Genomic DNA, 15,311 nt, shown 5'->3' on the forward strand with positions numbered 1-15,311 from the left:
AAAGATGTTGAGTGCTTCTACAATTGTGATCGAATTTCATTTACATTATCTACCTTATTTGATTCAGACTTTATCATTAGTGAAAAACTAATGGAATGTCATTCTTTCTAGTTCAAATATTAAAAACTCTAAGATTTTAAGAGACTTTAGATGGGAGCTACATAATTATGGCTTTTAAGGCACATGCCTACAAGGTCACATTGAAATCCTTCTCAATTTGGAGTAAGAACACCATGTATCACAATGACAAATGACAAGTTTTACAACCAATAGTTATGTATATTTTGCTTGAACTAATGCATACTTGTTCAATTTCAATGCATTGATTTATCTTTAAAACTGTATTTTTGTTGATTAGAACGGCTTGCTGATTAAATTGGAAAAAAGGGCAATAGGTTTGTAATGTCACATCTAATATAATATTTAGTATTTTAGTGTTGGTAATCTTGGTATAATAGTTGTAGTTGGAAGGAAACCCTTACTTAGTTGCTCTAATACATTTGTCTTGTCATTTGTTAATGATGTCAAGGATAAGCCTTTATTTTTCAAAAACTTAATATGATTAAAAGGTAGTAACTACTCTAACTAATAAATATATCAAAGGTACAAAACTTAATTTAAATGATTGGAACAATTCAAATTTGATTAAAACCTCAAAAAAAAAAGTTATCATTTTTATTTTTATTTTATTGTAATCAAGCTAAGACCATATTTAAAATGGTTGCAAGTACAAACAAAAATTGTTTGTGTACGTGATTCTACAGTACACAGTTAAAAGTAACTTTGCCTTGTGAATAAATTTACCCCACTAGAGGAGAGAATTACCCCCACCCTAATTAGGGATTGCAAAATGGACTAAACCAGAAAAGAATAAAAATAAAAATGAAAAAAAAAGTGGATGTATCATGCATTGCCGGCTGTTGGAGGTATGATAGTTAGAGCTAAGACTCCACTGATCACTGCTGATACTGCGCCAAGTAGAAACGCAGGTAAGTTCCCTCCTCCAAATATTTTATCCCATGGTCCACTTATTAATGACACGAACATCTGCAATAGGTAGAAATTTCGAGTTAGTCCAGCTTTAGTAGGTCTTGTATACTACGAGTATAGATTTTGTATGCAACAAATGTAGGCACTCGTTATCAAAATTGATATATGTTTAAGGGTTATGGGCTTATTGTAACTTGCCTGTGGTACACAAATTGCCAAATTCATCAATCCTAGTGAAAGTCCTGAAAAATAAATGAAATTAACAAGATTAGCCCCAAGTTATATATTCGTTCAATTCATTGATGTTTTTTTATGAAAATATAGAAGACAAGGAAATTAAATTTACCATGGCCAGCACCGTTGTCAGATGAGTACATGGATGCCAATGCAAATGGAATACTATAGGTAGCCTGTTACAAAGTTAAGATGTAAAAAGTTTAATATTTCAAGACAGAGAGAGTATGCAATATATACTTAGTCAAGCTAAATGATATAGAGTGTTTTTATGGGCAGAGGGAGTAATACTTACTGCTTGTGGAATACCAGTGGCGGCGAAGAGGGCTAAAGTACCACTCTTGATGCTAGGAGAAGGAGCAGCATGAAGAGGCTTATGCCTTCTAGCTTTTTCAGCCATTTTAGTCAGTGGTAGTGTACCAGCTAAAGAAGCAGCCAAGATAAAATTGACTAGACCCCATGTATATCTAACACCCCCTAATAATTTTGACAATGGATCTATGCAAAGTGACATGCATCCTAGTGACAATGCTGTCAACATTAGTCCTAATGCTCCTGTCCTTACTCCCATGTCATATAATCTTTTTTCGCCGGGATTTCCCTGCATATATAACAATGCGCCAATGTAACGTTACACAAATGTTTTACGTGTTATATTATAATATGTATCCTTAAAAAGATGTACTTGTGGTATAACTAAAGTCGGAATATTAAATTTACCTGTGGATTACCACCATAGATCTCAAGACCAACCCAATCGGTGTTAAACATCAAGAAGGGGAACCAAGCAATCCAATTAATGGCGGTAACAATGAAAAGGCACCACATAGACTTTCCAAGACTCTTAAAGGTGGTTTTAACTTGGATGAAAAATGGGGTTTCATCATCAAAAATTCTTTCAACCGGAGGCTCCTTCACCGCAACAAGAGCAATCACAACTACAGCTACGAGTAGAACGATATCAATTAAGAAGCATGTTTTGAGGTTTGCACAATATGTGTCACAGGCGGTCGTCTTTGTAAAAGGGAGGAATTTGTACAAGCCTGAGGCTGATCCTGCCGCGTACCCTAAGACGTTGCCTACTGCCATGAAAAATGAGAAGAAACCATTTGCCATTCTCATCTTTCTATGATCATGTTTTGATAAATCTGCCAAGAATGCTCTACTTGGATCCTGCAATAGTCATTTCAATACACATTATTAATCATAATATTGCGTACTAGACACATACTCATTTTTTTTTTGTTAATGTAAAATAAGTTAAAATAGCGCATTCCAACTCAGATTAATATATATATTTTATTAATCAATTGATGTGTTTCGTCTAGGTAAATTACTCATTGGGTTAATATTCTGAAATCTGAACAATTAGTATCAAATTAATAAGATCTATTAGAAATTTATATTGAAATGTTAATGATACTTAATAAATGATCATAAATTTATCAATCATGTCAAATGTGATCTAGCATGTTTGATTATGAAAACCTTTAGAATTTAGATTTTGATAACTTTATGATCAGGAATAAAATAAAATAAAATTTGACATTAAATTTGATAATAGAAAATTTTGTAATGACTAACCTGAACCATATTATTGGCAATGTCAAGGATCCAAAAGCCAATAACAAAAAGAACAACAGCTCTAGGCTTAGTCTTCTTCTGAAGGTTGTCACCAAAACTATAGCCTACGTCAGCTGCGAACCCAATCAACAACACAGCAAGACAGATCAACGTGGTACCAATAGTAATAAAAGGCTTTCGACGTCCAAACCTCGAGGTACAACGATCACTAGTGTACCCAACCGTAGGTTGAACGACAATACCGGAAACCGGACCACATAGCCATATTAAGGATGACATTGTATGTGTAACACCAAGAAGTTGGACGTAAGGGGTGAGAAGTGAGAGTTGTAGTGCCCATCCAAATTGCACCCCGGCCGCGATGGATGCCACAGCTATGAGCTTCCATATGGGTGTTGGTTCAGTTGGCATGTGTTTTTCAACAGCTTGTGGCTCATCTGATGAACTCATTTTAACCAAGCTAATTTGATTTTACTTGGTAATAATCAAAAATAAATTTTCTTAAAATGAAACTATATAGGTTGTAATTTTGTATGATACAAATTGAATGCACACAAGTATTGGTTAGTTATTAGCTGGCTATACTTAATCTAGATGTTGTAAATTGATGTATGTGGCGCAACTTGTATATGGGAAATCTTTCATAGATTTAATGTTATTTAGATGAGGAATAGAGAATGTAATGAATTGTGATATTAACAATGTTGTTTTTAATTGAATTGTGTCAAGTTAAAGAGAATTAAGGCGAATATATAATAGTGAAAATAAGTGATAATGGAGATAAACACGGGCATCTAAGTACTGAAAATAGATAACAATTAGTTGGATTAATTAAACTCACATGGTTTCTATTTAAAGAGGAGTGAAACTAACATTATCTTATTTTAGAAATTATTTTCACTAGGTAAACTTGTAACTAATCCATTTTTATAGGAGTGTTACATTTTTTTCTACTTTGAACCACTATTTTGTTTGGGTTTTGTTGAGGTGTCATTTGGATAAACATTTAATTTTTAGGGGGTGAAGATTTCTATTAATAATTCCATCACACTATGATTGCAAACAAACTCCCACTTTTAATACTCACATTTCCTCTTTTATTTAACACCTATTCAAGAAGCTTTATATTAATTTGTTTTTATTATTTATTTTTTAAGGTAATTGTAAAGTAGACTATTAACGCATAAAGGAAATTATATATGATGAAAACTATAGATCACCTAATATTTATATATCTATGTAATTATTAGAAAAAGACTTACATAATTGACGAAAAAGGTAGTACAAAACATTTGTAAACAAAATTTGAATTAAATGAGTTTTTAATTCATTTGATATTCACTTTTCTTAACTTATCAAGTTTACTTAAACTCAACTAATCTTGTTAAACATTATTTAAATATGTAGTAATTAAATTGAACTTAGATAACCTTATTGAAATTTAGTTTTTCTACTTATGTATTTATGCATAACTAATACATACGTGTTTCACGTAATTTGTTAATTTATCTATAAAAATAATTGGATAAAATAGCTTCTACTTTTTCAACTGATAGTGAGAGAACGAAATCCGGGTAAATCCCAATACCTATTACTGGTAAAAAGATAGCAGTCGAAACAAACAACTCTCGCGGCCCAGAATTAAAAAAAAAAAAGAGTTGGAAATGTTAAATAATTTATATCCATAGAACATTTGACGTGACATAGATTAAGTATAGCCAGCTAATAACTAACCAATACTTTTAAGTTTTATAAAAATTATGTTAAAAAAGAGTTGGAAATGTTAAATAATATTATGTCATATAAAAATTTTAATATATTATTTGTTTTATGAAAATGTCATATCTTATTAACTATATCGATGCCTTACATAATTTTAAGTTTTATTCAAGGAGATACAAATTTTAAAGGAAAATCTATCATAAATAGGGTTAATAATCTGATTAAAGATTTGTGTTGTGTACAAGGGAATCATTGAGATTAGAATATTGCACGTGACAAGTATGAATATACGGGTAGTATCGTTGTTACAAAAACTAACTATGATGGGATAAAATTGAAATTGATTGCTCTAAAATGACAAAAGGGTATAATATTGACATAAATTCAATTATCAACATGGCTCGTCATAAGTCAAAATAACGGTATCCTAATTTTCGTGTGATTGTTGAGAAGTTTACTGTATTCGATCGTTTGGTAGAGGATGATCATTTTTGTCAATTAGTTGATGCGACTGATAATCCTGCCTTGGGGACCCATGTTGGACAATGATGAGAGTGATGAAGACGACGACAATAGAACATTATTTGATTCTTTGCCATCATCACGTGGATAAAAACTATTACAAAAAAGAGTTTATTTTTTCAAAACACCGAAGGCGCTACCATTCGATTAAGAAATTTGCGTATTTCTGGTACACTTTATTCTCACCACGAAGACAAAAAAAAAAAAAAAAAAAAAAAAAAAAAAAAAAAAAAAAAAAGCGGCGTATTCGTTCTGTTAGAGGATTCTCCTGACCTTTTAAGGATATCACCAACTTGACTATTTTTTCCAAAGTTGTGATGTTTGCTTTGAATATGGACAATTTTAACGAGATAAACTAATATCACAGTAGTCGTACTTGTGAGACAAATGTGCATGATGTCCTAATTATTTTCGTCGAGTGAGACAAATTTAGATATTTGTTCCTTAAGAAACTCAGGAAATGTCTACCGGATATGCCTATCCATGATCTTAAGCTCTTAACCTTTCTGGATACACCACCTAAGGAGGTACCTAGGTTTTATGGTGGTTAGGATTTGTCTAAAGAATGCGAGTCAATAAGTGTCAGCGACATTGACTATGTTAATATCAAATGGATGGGATTAAGACCTTCTAACTTTCTGGATAAACCTACTGAATCTGCAGAGTTTATAGAAATTAACAAATTCCTTCTTAAACATCCCTCTCTCTGCGGAAGGTTGAGTGGATGAATGAATTGAAGGCTCTAATACAAATTCTATGCCATCCAAGTTTTCCATGCACTACATCTAAGGGTTATCTTTCGAGAAAATACAAGTTTATTACCTTGATAAACAAAAAAATTGTTTATCAAGGGGTGTATATGTAAATTACATCTAACTTTTGGTTTAGTGTTATTTTCTCTCTCCTTCTCCAACCTGTTGGTATTCTCTGATTTTCTCTCTCCTCATTCAACCTTTTATTGTTTTCTCTCTTTTTCTTCAACCTTCAATTTCGGAAATCTGAAACCCAAACCCACACACCACTTCTTCCGTCCTCCACGGCACCACCACCTATGGAAGTTCAAAATGTTGCCACGAATGAAAGAATTTCCCTAAGGGGTTGATAAGACCCTTATTTACACTCTTCTTTAGTAGGGTGTCTTTTAATTTTGCCAAGAAGCGGCCATTGTTAGTGAAGAAGAGGAGGACTACGGGAAGAATAGGAAGACGACAGGACGAAGAGGAAGGCTTTTGGATGTGGGTTTGATCGGCGGAAGGTGGACATATGGTGGTGGGGCTTGCTTTTATCTTCCTTAGAAGTTCCTTCAAGATTAGGTTTGATTTATTAAAAATTAGGGAGTGTTCGGATTCCAAAATATAGGTATGAGGTGTAGGTTTAGAATGACTAAAACTCAAACCATATGTTTGGCTGTCAAAAGTATGATTTTTAAACTCATACATCAAACCCATGAGGTATGGGGTTTAGAAACCTTGGGGGGTGGGTTTGGCTCATTCCAATCCCTTAGGTATCAAATAAAAGGAGGGAATAGTGAGAGATTTCATTCCATAATTGAACCAAACACATGATATTAAGTACCAGTTCCACCGGTACTAACTTAATCCCATTCCTAATTCTAAACCCATACCACTCTGCGAACCAAACCCCCCTTATTTTTATGCTTTTAATCAGCAACTAATAAATTGCTTATATTCCTGTAATTGGATGTTTGGGTTTCATAAATGCATACCTTGTGTCTTTACAAGGTTCTACAATGGTTGTGGTTTATTTGTCATTGATGTTAAGACTTATGTGATGTTTAGTGTTTTATATTATGGTTTCTGATAGGACGTCGTCAACCTATCAAGAAATAAGACCTAACTCGATCCTACTCAACTAGTAGCAAGGGCAAGAAAGGGTCGAACCCATGAGAGGCGTTGAATCAACCACCAAATGTTATTGTTAAAACAAGCTAGATTAAGTCGGGGGTTTTAAGTTGGTATTACGTCACACTATTCTAATTCAAATCAACTAATTCTAAGAGGTGATTAACAATATTAAGAAGGCCTAGGGCATGGGTTACACCACTCAACTTCATCACGGACCACAAGTAGCATGCATAGAAATGGTGATTTAGGGGATAAATTAGGGGAAGTTATCAAATGCACCCAACTACTCTCTCAAGCTAGAGGGATTACTTGACATCAAAACCATAACCTACTCTCGTGATTATGGGCAAGAAACAAGTGTTAAAACATCCTCACGATAACATGCAAATTCCCTTGACTAGAAATTCCTATTCTCATGGCAAATCAAGTCAATCAAGCATAAGGGAGCTTCCTCAAGTTCATCTCTCGATCCTTCGTTGAGGAGACTAGATAAATAATTCAAGCAATGGCCAATTACAAGAATTAACAATGAAACCTCTTAAACTCAACTAATTAACACCCCACAATTAACAAATTAGTACATGCAACAAGTGTTGGTGATTACATTGAGGGTTCACCCAAACCCTAGAAATTAGACTACTCACAATCCACGGAAGTTAAAGCAATTAAAGATTTCAAGGAATTCATGAACAAATTAAAGCTAAGAATTAAGTAGAATCTAACAATTAAACATGCAAAGAACAACCAAACAATTAATAAAAAGCAAGAACTAAAGATAGAAGAGAGAAAGAAAGAGTAAGAAAAATTACTAGAAGCTTCAATAATTGACTAACAATGGTGGAACTTGTCTTCTACAATGATTGGATTGAAAAACCTTCAAAACAAGAACTAAAATCTATGCTAATTTGAGGATTTTTGTGTTTCAAACTAAGAGGAGTATGAAAATCTGGAAAAATTGGGAACCCCTCTAAAATGGTCCAAAGGGGCTATTTATATTACCCCCTAAAATAAGAGGACGGTGAAAACAAGAAACGGGTAAACTGTAGGTCTGCACGGACGTGCTGAAGTTGGCACGTCCGTGCAGACCAAGGCAGAAACTCAGTTTAAGACGACCTGCTGCAGCACGGGCGTGCACCTTTGGCACGTCCGTGCTGCATCATCTGCACGGACGTGCAATATTTGGCACGTCCGTGCAGACCAAGGCAGAAACTCAGTTTAAGACGACCTGCTGCAGCACGGGCGTGCACCTTTCGCACGTCCGTGCTGCATCATCTGCACGGACGTGCAATATTTGGCACGTCCGTGCTGCCTCATAATCACGGAAGCACGTCTGTGCTGCATCATCTGCACGGACGTGCAATATTTGGCACGTCCGTGCAGGCCTTGGCAGAAAGATGGGTTCAGGTCTGCACTCCTGCACGGACGTGCAACATCTTGCACGGCCGTGCAGGGTCTTCTGGGCCCTTTTCTTCGTGTTTTCTTCTACGATGCTCTTGTACTTGGATTCTTTCCATCATTTCCTTGCTTCTAACCTCGGTTTGGTAACCATGGGCTTCATTTGGTCGTCTTTGGACCTAAAATCTCAACAAAAACACTAACAACCCGTGAAGCATAGGATACACAAAAATTGCATAATAATAGGGTAAAAGTGAACTAAAACACAAATTTGTTCAGGTAAACTAGGTTCAAATACGCCCTTAAACCGCATAAAATAGCAAGTTATCAAATCCCCCCAAGCTAAGCTTTTGCTCGTCCTCGAGCAAACTAGTCATGACAAAACAAATAGAGGGAACTAACTTGTTATAGAAGGTTGAAGCAAAAGTTAAACCAAGAAAGGGTAGGCATACACAATAAACCGAACGGTCACTTTTAGCAAAAGTGAGAAGCCGTTTAAACCTACAAGTCGCCTAGTAGGACGAGTCCATCTCTCGTGAGGGTTTCCAAAGAGACTCACCCACAACTCCCACAAACACAACACACGATTTTTTTTTTATAGCCCAAGTCAACTCATCGGGATGTGATTCAAAAGCAAGACAAGTGAACAACAATCAAAAATCAACATCATAATAATGTACACATGAGTTAGAGACCAAGAAGGATGCTGAACAAGATTGCAATGGAACACTTCCTTAGGCTTTTTACTAGTTCATTAAAGCACATTTGCTCATTCCTAAGTCATAGCACATTTTTATTTTCGGTTATAAAATAGTGAAATACAAGTCCACCTCCCAAGATGCACAAACAAACTCCCTCCACTACACTCTACTATGAGATTTTTACAAGAGGAAACTAAAGATAAAGGGTGTGGGAGGCATCCACAAATTGACCTCAAAAGGGAAATGTAAAAAAAAAATTTCATAAGATAAAGCCCTTGAATTTGAGACTTTATTTATTTGCTCCGCCTTTTTTGACTGTTGAGCGGCATTTTTTTTTTTTTTGAAATTGTGGTTTATTTTACCAATTTATTTAATAAACATAAACCTAATAAATCTCAAGCAAAGCTTTATTTTGGGAAGAGTGGAAGGCACACCAAGGGCACAAGGGACCGCAAATCAACTAAACATAACCTACTTCAAGTGTGCTTAGACAATTTCATGAACTTAATGTGCAAATGAACATTCATTGACTTTCATTTCATGTTCAAACCAAGGCAATCAAGTTTAATAAACTCCTATATGACTCCAACCCTTGCATACACTTTTCTAAGAGTAACTTGTCATTCAAAAGCGAAGCAAGTAAATCACACACGAATCGTCATATGAGTTTCATCCTTGGGCACTTTTTCATCATTTTTTTTCATTTTTTTTTTCTCTCTTTTTTCTTTTTTTTTTTTTTTTTTAGGCATAAAATAACTATACATCTAAATAAGGGATAGGAGAAGTATTCACAATGTAAGGGATTTGGATTTCAAAGGAAGCAATTTGGATTCAAAGGGTTTGGATGTTAGGGAAATGGGAATAGGGGCATGCAAATCAACATATACGTATGAGAACACAGCATGAACCAATGGTAAATGAGAAAATACTCCCCCCCCCCCCCAAGCTATCATAAACATTGTCCCCAATGTTGAAACAATATAAGCACAAAGAGAAGGGGAAGGAGATACTAACTCATTGGTTCGGGCCCCCTTGGGAGCTCGAACCCCCGGGGTAGAGATGGTGATATACATTGCGGAAGTCGCCCAATTCCGTTCGAAGACCCTCAAAGCTTGACCTCATTCCGTCGAAAGAAGTCCTCAAGTCTTCATTTGACTTCCTCATGGTCTCAAACTCGGAAGTCATGCGGGCGAAGTTCGCATTCATATTAGCCATCTGCTGCTCGAAGGTGAGGAATGGGTTGCCTTCACCCATGCCCTGACCTTGGTACCCCTCTTGGTACCCTTGTTGGAACTCGTACTGCTGGTGAAATTCTGGTTGTTGCTGAAATTGTTGTTGTTGATGATGTTGTTGTTGCTCTTGCTGCTCTTGCCCTTGTTCCTCTCCCTCTTGACCGGGAGCCCAAGGGAAGTCCCTTTCAAAGATCCAGTTCGCCTGGTTGTAGATGGCGGTGGCCTCGGGGTTGGGTAAGTAGGCATAGGGGCGCCTACTCACCAACCACAAATAGGGGTGGTTCCCCTCTACATCCGTGAGCCATTTCATGGCTCTCAGCGACTGCATATCCAACTGTGTTGGACCTGGAACAACCTGCTCTTCTGCAAAATCAAGGTTAAGAGCAGCAGCAATTATAGTAATCATACCACCTATGGTGATGTTGCCTGATCCTGTGGCAACATCTTCTAGGTGGTCCATAAACCAAGACCCCACATTTAAACTCGTACTACCCTCACTCAGATGCCATAGAAAGTAAAGCTCTCGAGTAGACACGACCCCTGAACTGTCTCCCCTAGCAAAAACTGTGTTCGCTATGGTACGCTGGGCGATCCTAAAGGCAGGGTGAATAATGGTTGTGGCCTTATCAGTTCTAGGGTTATACCCAAACAGCCCTGTGATTCTTCTCCAAAATTCACCCGCCATATAGTTACGGGGTTGCCTATCCTTAGGCCCCATAGTTCCAGAAACAGGCCACCCGAAAGCTTGGTTAACACTCGCTACGGACATTCTATGTTGGGCATTCATGAGCTGGAAGGTCATGTAACGGGGGGATCTTGTGGTGTCACGGTGCACACAAAGGGAGGAGAGGAATTCTAGGGTCAGTCTCCTATAGGTTAAGGCATGTAACTCTAGCCAAGAACCTAGGTCGGCTCCCTCGAATAACATTGTGATGTCAGCTCCTACCCCTAAGGCGTCCGCCACCTCACTATCATAGAATTTGGTGGGCTTGACCCGCCTCCTACTGATTTTAAGGAAATTGGCCGAAAAGGCCTGGTCAGCGAAAACTATTCCCATTGTGTCCACTTGCGGTGGATCAACGGGAGGAGGAGGCGATGGGTTCCTAAATCTAAGGGAAGAGGTGTTTCGGGATTGGTTTCTTCTTGGAATGGTTGTTTTTATTTTTTTTTATTTAGAATGACTAAACCCGCCACACAAAGAGATCAAGACACTAAACCAATTCACCAAGTAATTTTAAGGTCAACAACCCAAGACTTAGCCACACCAAAGGACACCACAAAGAAAAATCCACACAATCACAAAAACTCACAAAACCTAAACAATTAATCCTCACAATATTCAATTAAACCCATAATGCTTTACATAAAAGCACAAATACTCAACAACTATCAATTCAACCAAGATTGCAAGCAAAAATAAGCACAAAACAACAAGTTTCAAGTATGGAAATAGTAAGTGGAAGGAACGATTATACCAAGCTTAACGTGGGTGTAAAACCCGCAAATGAACCTTCCTAGCCTTCCTTTCCCTTGCTTGAACCTTTTCCTTCAACCAATTGTTAAAATTTCAATCCAAAAGAAAACCCCCAAATTGATTTTTTTCTTCTTAGGGTTTCGGTTAATGGGTGATTTTTGGGTTGAAGATTGGAGAAAGGAGTAGTATTTTGCGTTTTTGTTGAAAAGGAGTGTTGATTATGGTGGGAAATGTTGAATTTTGGGTGAGAATTTGAGTGTTTGAGGGTTGAGAGGAGGAGTAAGAGGGGTTAGAGAGAAGGAGGAGAACCGTGGGTTTGAGAAGGAGCAGCATTGGCACGGACGTGCAGCTCAAGTCAGAACGTGCTTAACTTTCTGCCTGTAAAAGCACGGACGTGCCATTATCGGCACGGACGTGCTGCTTTTGGCACGGACGTGCTGTATCTTGCACGGACGTGCTTAACTTGGCAGAATACTTCTCAACTTTCTGCCTGTAAAAGCACGGACGTGCCATTATCGGCACGGACGTGCTGCTTTTGGCACGGACGTGTTGTATCTTGCACGGACGTGCTGTATCTTGCACGGACGTGCTGTATCTTGCACGGACGTGCTTAACTTGGCAGAATACTTCTCAACTTTCTGCCTTCCTAAACACGGACGTGCCATTTTCAGCACGGACGTGCTGATTGGCAGGCACGTTTACTCTCCCTTTTTTTTTTTTTTTATAAGAAAACTTACTAAAATACTCGGGTTGCCTCCCGGAAGCGCTTCTTTATTGTCACTAGCTTGACCATATTACGTTTTCAATCACGAGGGATATCAAATTCATCTAAATGAACTACCTTTGTTTCTTCTTGCACGAAACCATCGAAGTATGCTTTCAACCTTTGGCCATTAACTTTGAATGGTTCACCTTTGTCGTTGGAAATCTCAATGGCGCCATATGGGAATACCTTTGTAATGGTGAAAGGGCCACTCCATCTTGATTTTAGCTTTCCCGGAAACAACTTCAACCGGGAGTTAAATAGCAAGACCTTGTCACCCTCCTTGAACTTTCTCTTGTTGATGTGCTTGTCGTGCCATGCTTTGGTCTTCTCCTTGTAGATCTTTGCACTCTCATATGCATCTAACCTCAACTCTTCCAAGGCATGGAGGTCAAGCATCCTCTTTTCTCCGGCGGATTGGATATCAAAATTCAAGGTTTTGATAGCCCAGTGCGCACGATGTTCCAGTTCCACCGGTAGATGGCATGATTTCCCATAAACGAGCTTGTAAGGGGTGGTGCCAATAGGAGTCTTGAAGGCGGTGCGGTAGGCCCATAGAGCATCATCCAACCTTGATGACCAATCCTTCCTTGACCTATTCACCGTCTTCTCTAGTATCAATTTAATCTCCCTATTTGAAATTTCAGCTTGACCACTTGTTTGAGGGTGGTAAGCCAATGACACCTTGTGCCTCACTCCGTATTTTTCAAGGAGAGCCTTGAAAGATCGTTTTGCAAAGTGCGATCCTCCATCACTTATTACGGCACGTGGCACACCAAACCTAGGGAAAATGACTTTCTTGAACAACTTGACCACTACCTTAGCATCATTTGTAGGAGATGCAACCGCTTCAACCCACTTTGATACATAGTCGACGGCCACCAAAATGTATTTGTTCCCAAAAGAGGATGGGAAAGGTCCCATAAAATCTATTCCCCACACATCGAAAATTTCCAGCTCTAAAATGTTATTCAAAGGCATTTCATTCTTTCTTGACAAATTACCGGTCCTTTGACACCGGTCACAAGCTTTAACAACTCCCCATACGTCCTTGAACATAGAGGGCCAATAGAAACTGCATTGCAATATTCTCGCCAATGTCTTGTTAGCACTCATATGTCCTCCACAAGGTGAGGAGTGACACATTGTGATAACTTCATGAATTTCATCATCGGGGACACACCTTCTAAAAAGACCATCAACACCTTGTTTGAAGAGCAAGGGGTCATCCCAAAAGTATTGGCGGACATCATGGAGGAACTTCCGCTTTTGTTGATAGGTGAGGTCGGGAGGAAGGATGGAGCAAGCCAAGTAATTTGCAATATCCGCAAACCATGGGGCCGGGGCTTGAATGATTGCGAATAATTGATCATCCGGGAATGAATCATCAATTGGCAAAGCTTCAATTTCACCTTCTACGATCGGTAGCCGTGAGAGATGATCGGCTACTACATTCTCGGCACCCTTCTTGTCCCGAATTTCTATATCGTAGTCTTGTAAGAGCAAGACCCACCTAATCAACCTTGGTTTAGCGTCCTTCTTGGACAGCAAGTACTTCAAAGCCGCATGGTCGGTGAAGACTATAACTTTGGAGCCCACCAAGTAAGACCTAAACTTTTCGATAGCATGGACGATGGCTAGGAGCTCTTTTTCAGTCGTTGTGTAGTTTCTTTGTGCTTCATCAAGAGTTTTGCTAGTGTAATAGATGGCATGGAGCTTTTTATCCTTCCTTTGCCCAAGCACAGATCCAACGGCATAGTCCGAAGCATCACTCATGAGTTCAAAAGGGAGCTCCCAATTCGGTGGTTGAATGATGGGAGCCGTGATCAAAGCTTCCTTCAACCTATCAAAGGCTAGCAAACAATCATTAGAAAACACAAAAGGGGCATCCTTTACCAACAATTGAGTGAGCGGCTTAGCGATTTTGGAAAAATCTTTAATGAACCGGCGGTAAAAACCCGCGTGTCCAAGAAAACTCCTTATACCCTTCACATTAGTGGGGGGGGGGGGAGGCGCTCAATAACCTTAATTTTGGCACGATCAACCTCAATGCCCCTACTAGAAACAACATGTCCCAACACAATACCCTCTTCAACCATGAAATGACATTTTTCCCAATTAAGCACAAGGTTCACCTCTTGACATCTTTTTAACACTTTAATCAAATTACTTAGGCAAGTGTCAAAAGATGAACCGCAAACAGAAAAGTCATCCATAAATACCTCGATTGATGATTCAAGCATGTCGGAAAAGATAGACATCATACACCTTTGAAATGTAGAAGGTGCATTACATAATCCAAATGGCATCCTTCGATAAGCAAAGGTGCCAAAAGGGCATGTGAATGTAGTCTTCTCTTGATCCTCGGGTAGGATAGGGATTTGGAGGAATCCCGAATACCCATCCAAGAAGCAATAGTGACTATGTGATGCCAACCTTTCCAAGATTTGATCGATAAAGGGGAGAGGGAAGTGGTCCTTCCGAGTGGATTTGTTCAATTTTCGATAGTCTATGCACATTCTCCACCCGGTGACCGACCTTGTAGAAATGGTCTCACCCTTATCGTTCTTGATAATGGTCATGCCCCCTTTTTTTGGAACAACTTGAACCGGGCTAACCCACTTGCTATCGGAGATAGGGTAGATTATGCCCGCTTCAAGAAGTTTCAAAACCTCTTTTTTTAACAACTTCTTTCATGTTGGGGTTGAGCCTTCTTTGGTGCTCAATTGAGGAGTCATGATCATTATCAAGCAAAATCTTGTGCATGCATATCGTGGGACTTATCCCCTTAATGTCATCAATGGCATACCCAATGACACTCCTATACTC

The 15,311-nt window shown here is 38.3% G+C and overlaps 1 protein-coding gene across 1 annotated transcript; it reads right to left on the minus strand.

Annotated features, from left to right (window-relative positions):
* Window positions 1-563: 563 nt before the first annotated feature.
* LOC110714285 (sucrose transport protein SUC1-like) lies at window positions 564-3,654 on the minus strand. Its single transcript, XM_021892788.1, has 6 exons — window positions 2,809-3,654; window positions 1,945-2,397; window positions 1,520-1,825; window positions 1,337-1,400; window positions 1,189-1,232; window positions 564-1,047 (listed from the first exon to the last, which is right to left on the minus strand). Exons 1-6 carry the CDS (start codon window positions 3,256-3,258, stop codon window positions 904-906), a joined length of 1,461 nt encoding a protein of 486 aa, XP_021748480.1. The 5' UTR covers window positions 3,259-3,654; the 3' UTR covers window positions 564-903.
* Window positions 3,655-15,311: the final 11,657 nt, after the last annotated feature.

This window comes from Chenopodium quinoa, unplaced genomic scaffold (assembly GCF_001683475.1).
Source record: "Chenopodium quinoa cultivar QQ74 unplaced genomic scaffold, ASM168347v1, whole genome shotgun sequence".
NCBI classification, from domain to species: Eukaryota; Viridiplantae; Streptophyta; class Magnoliopsida; order Caryophyllales; family Amaranthaceae; genus Chenopodium; species Chenopodium quinoa.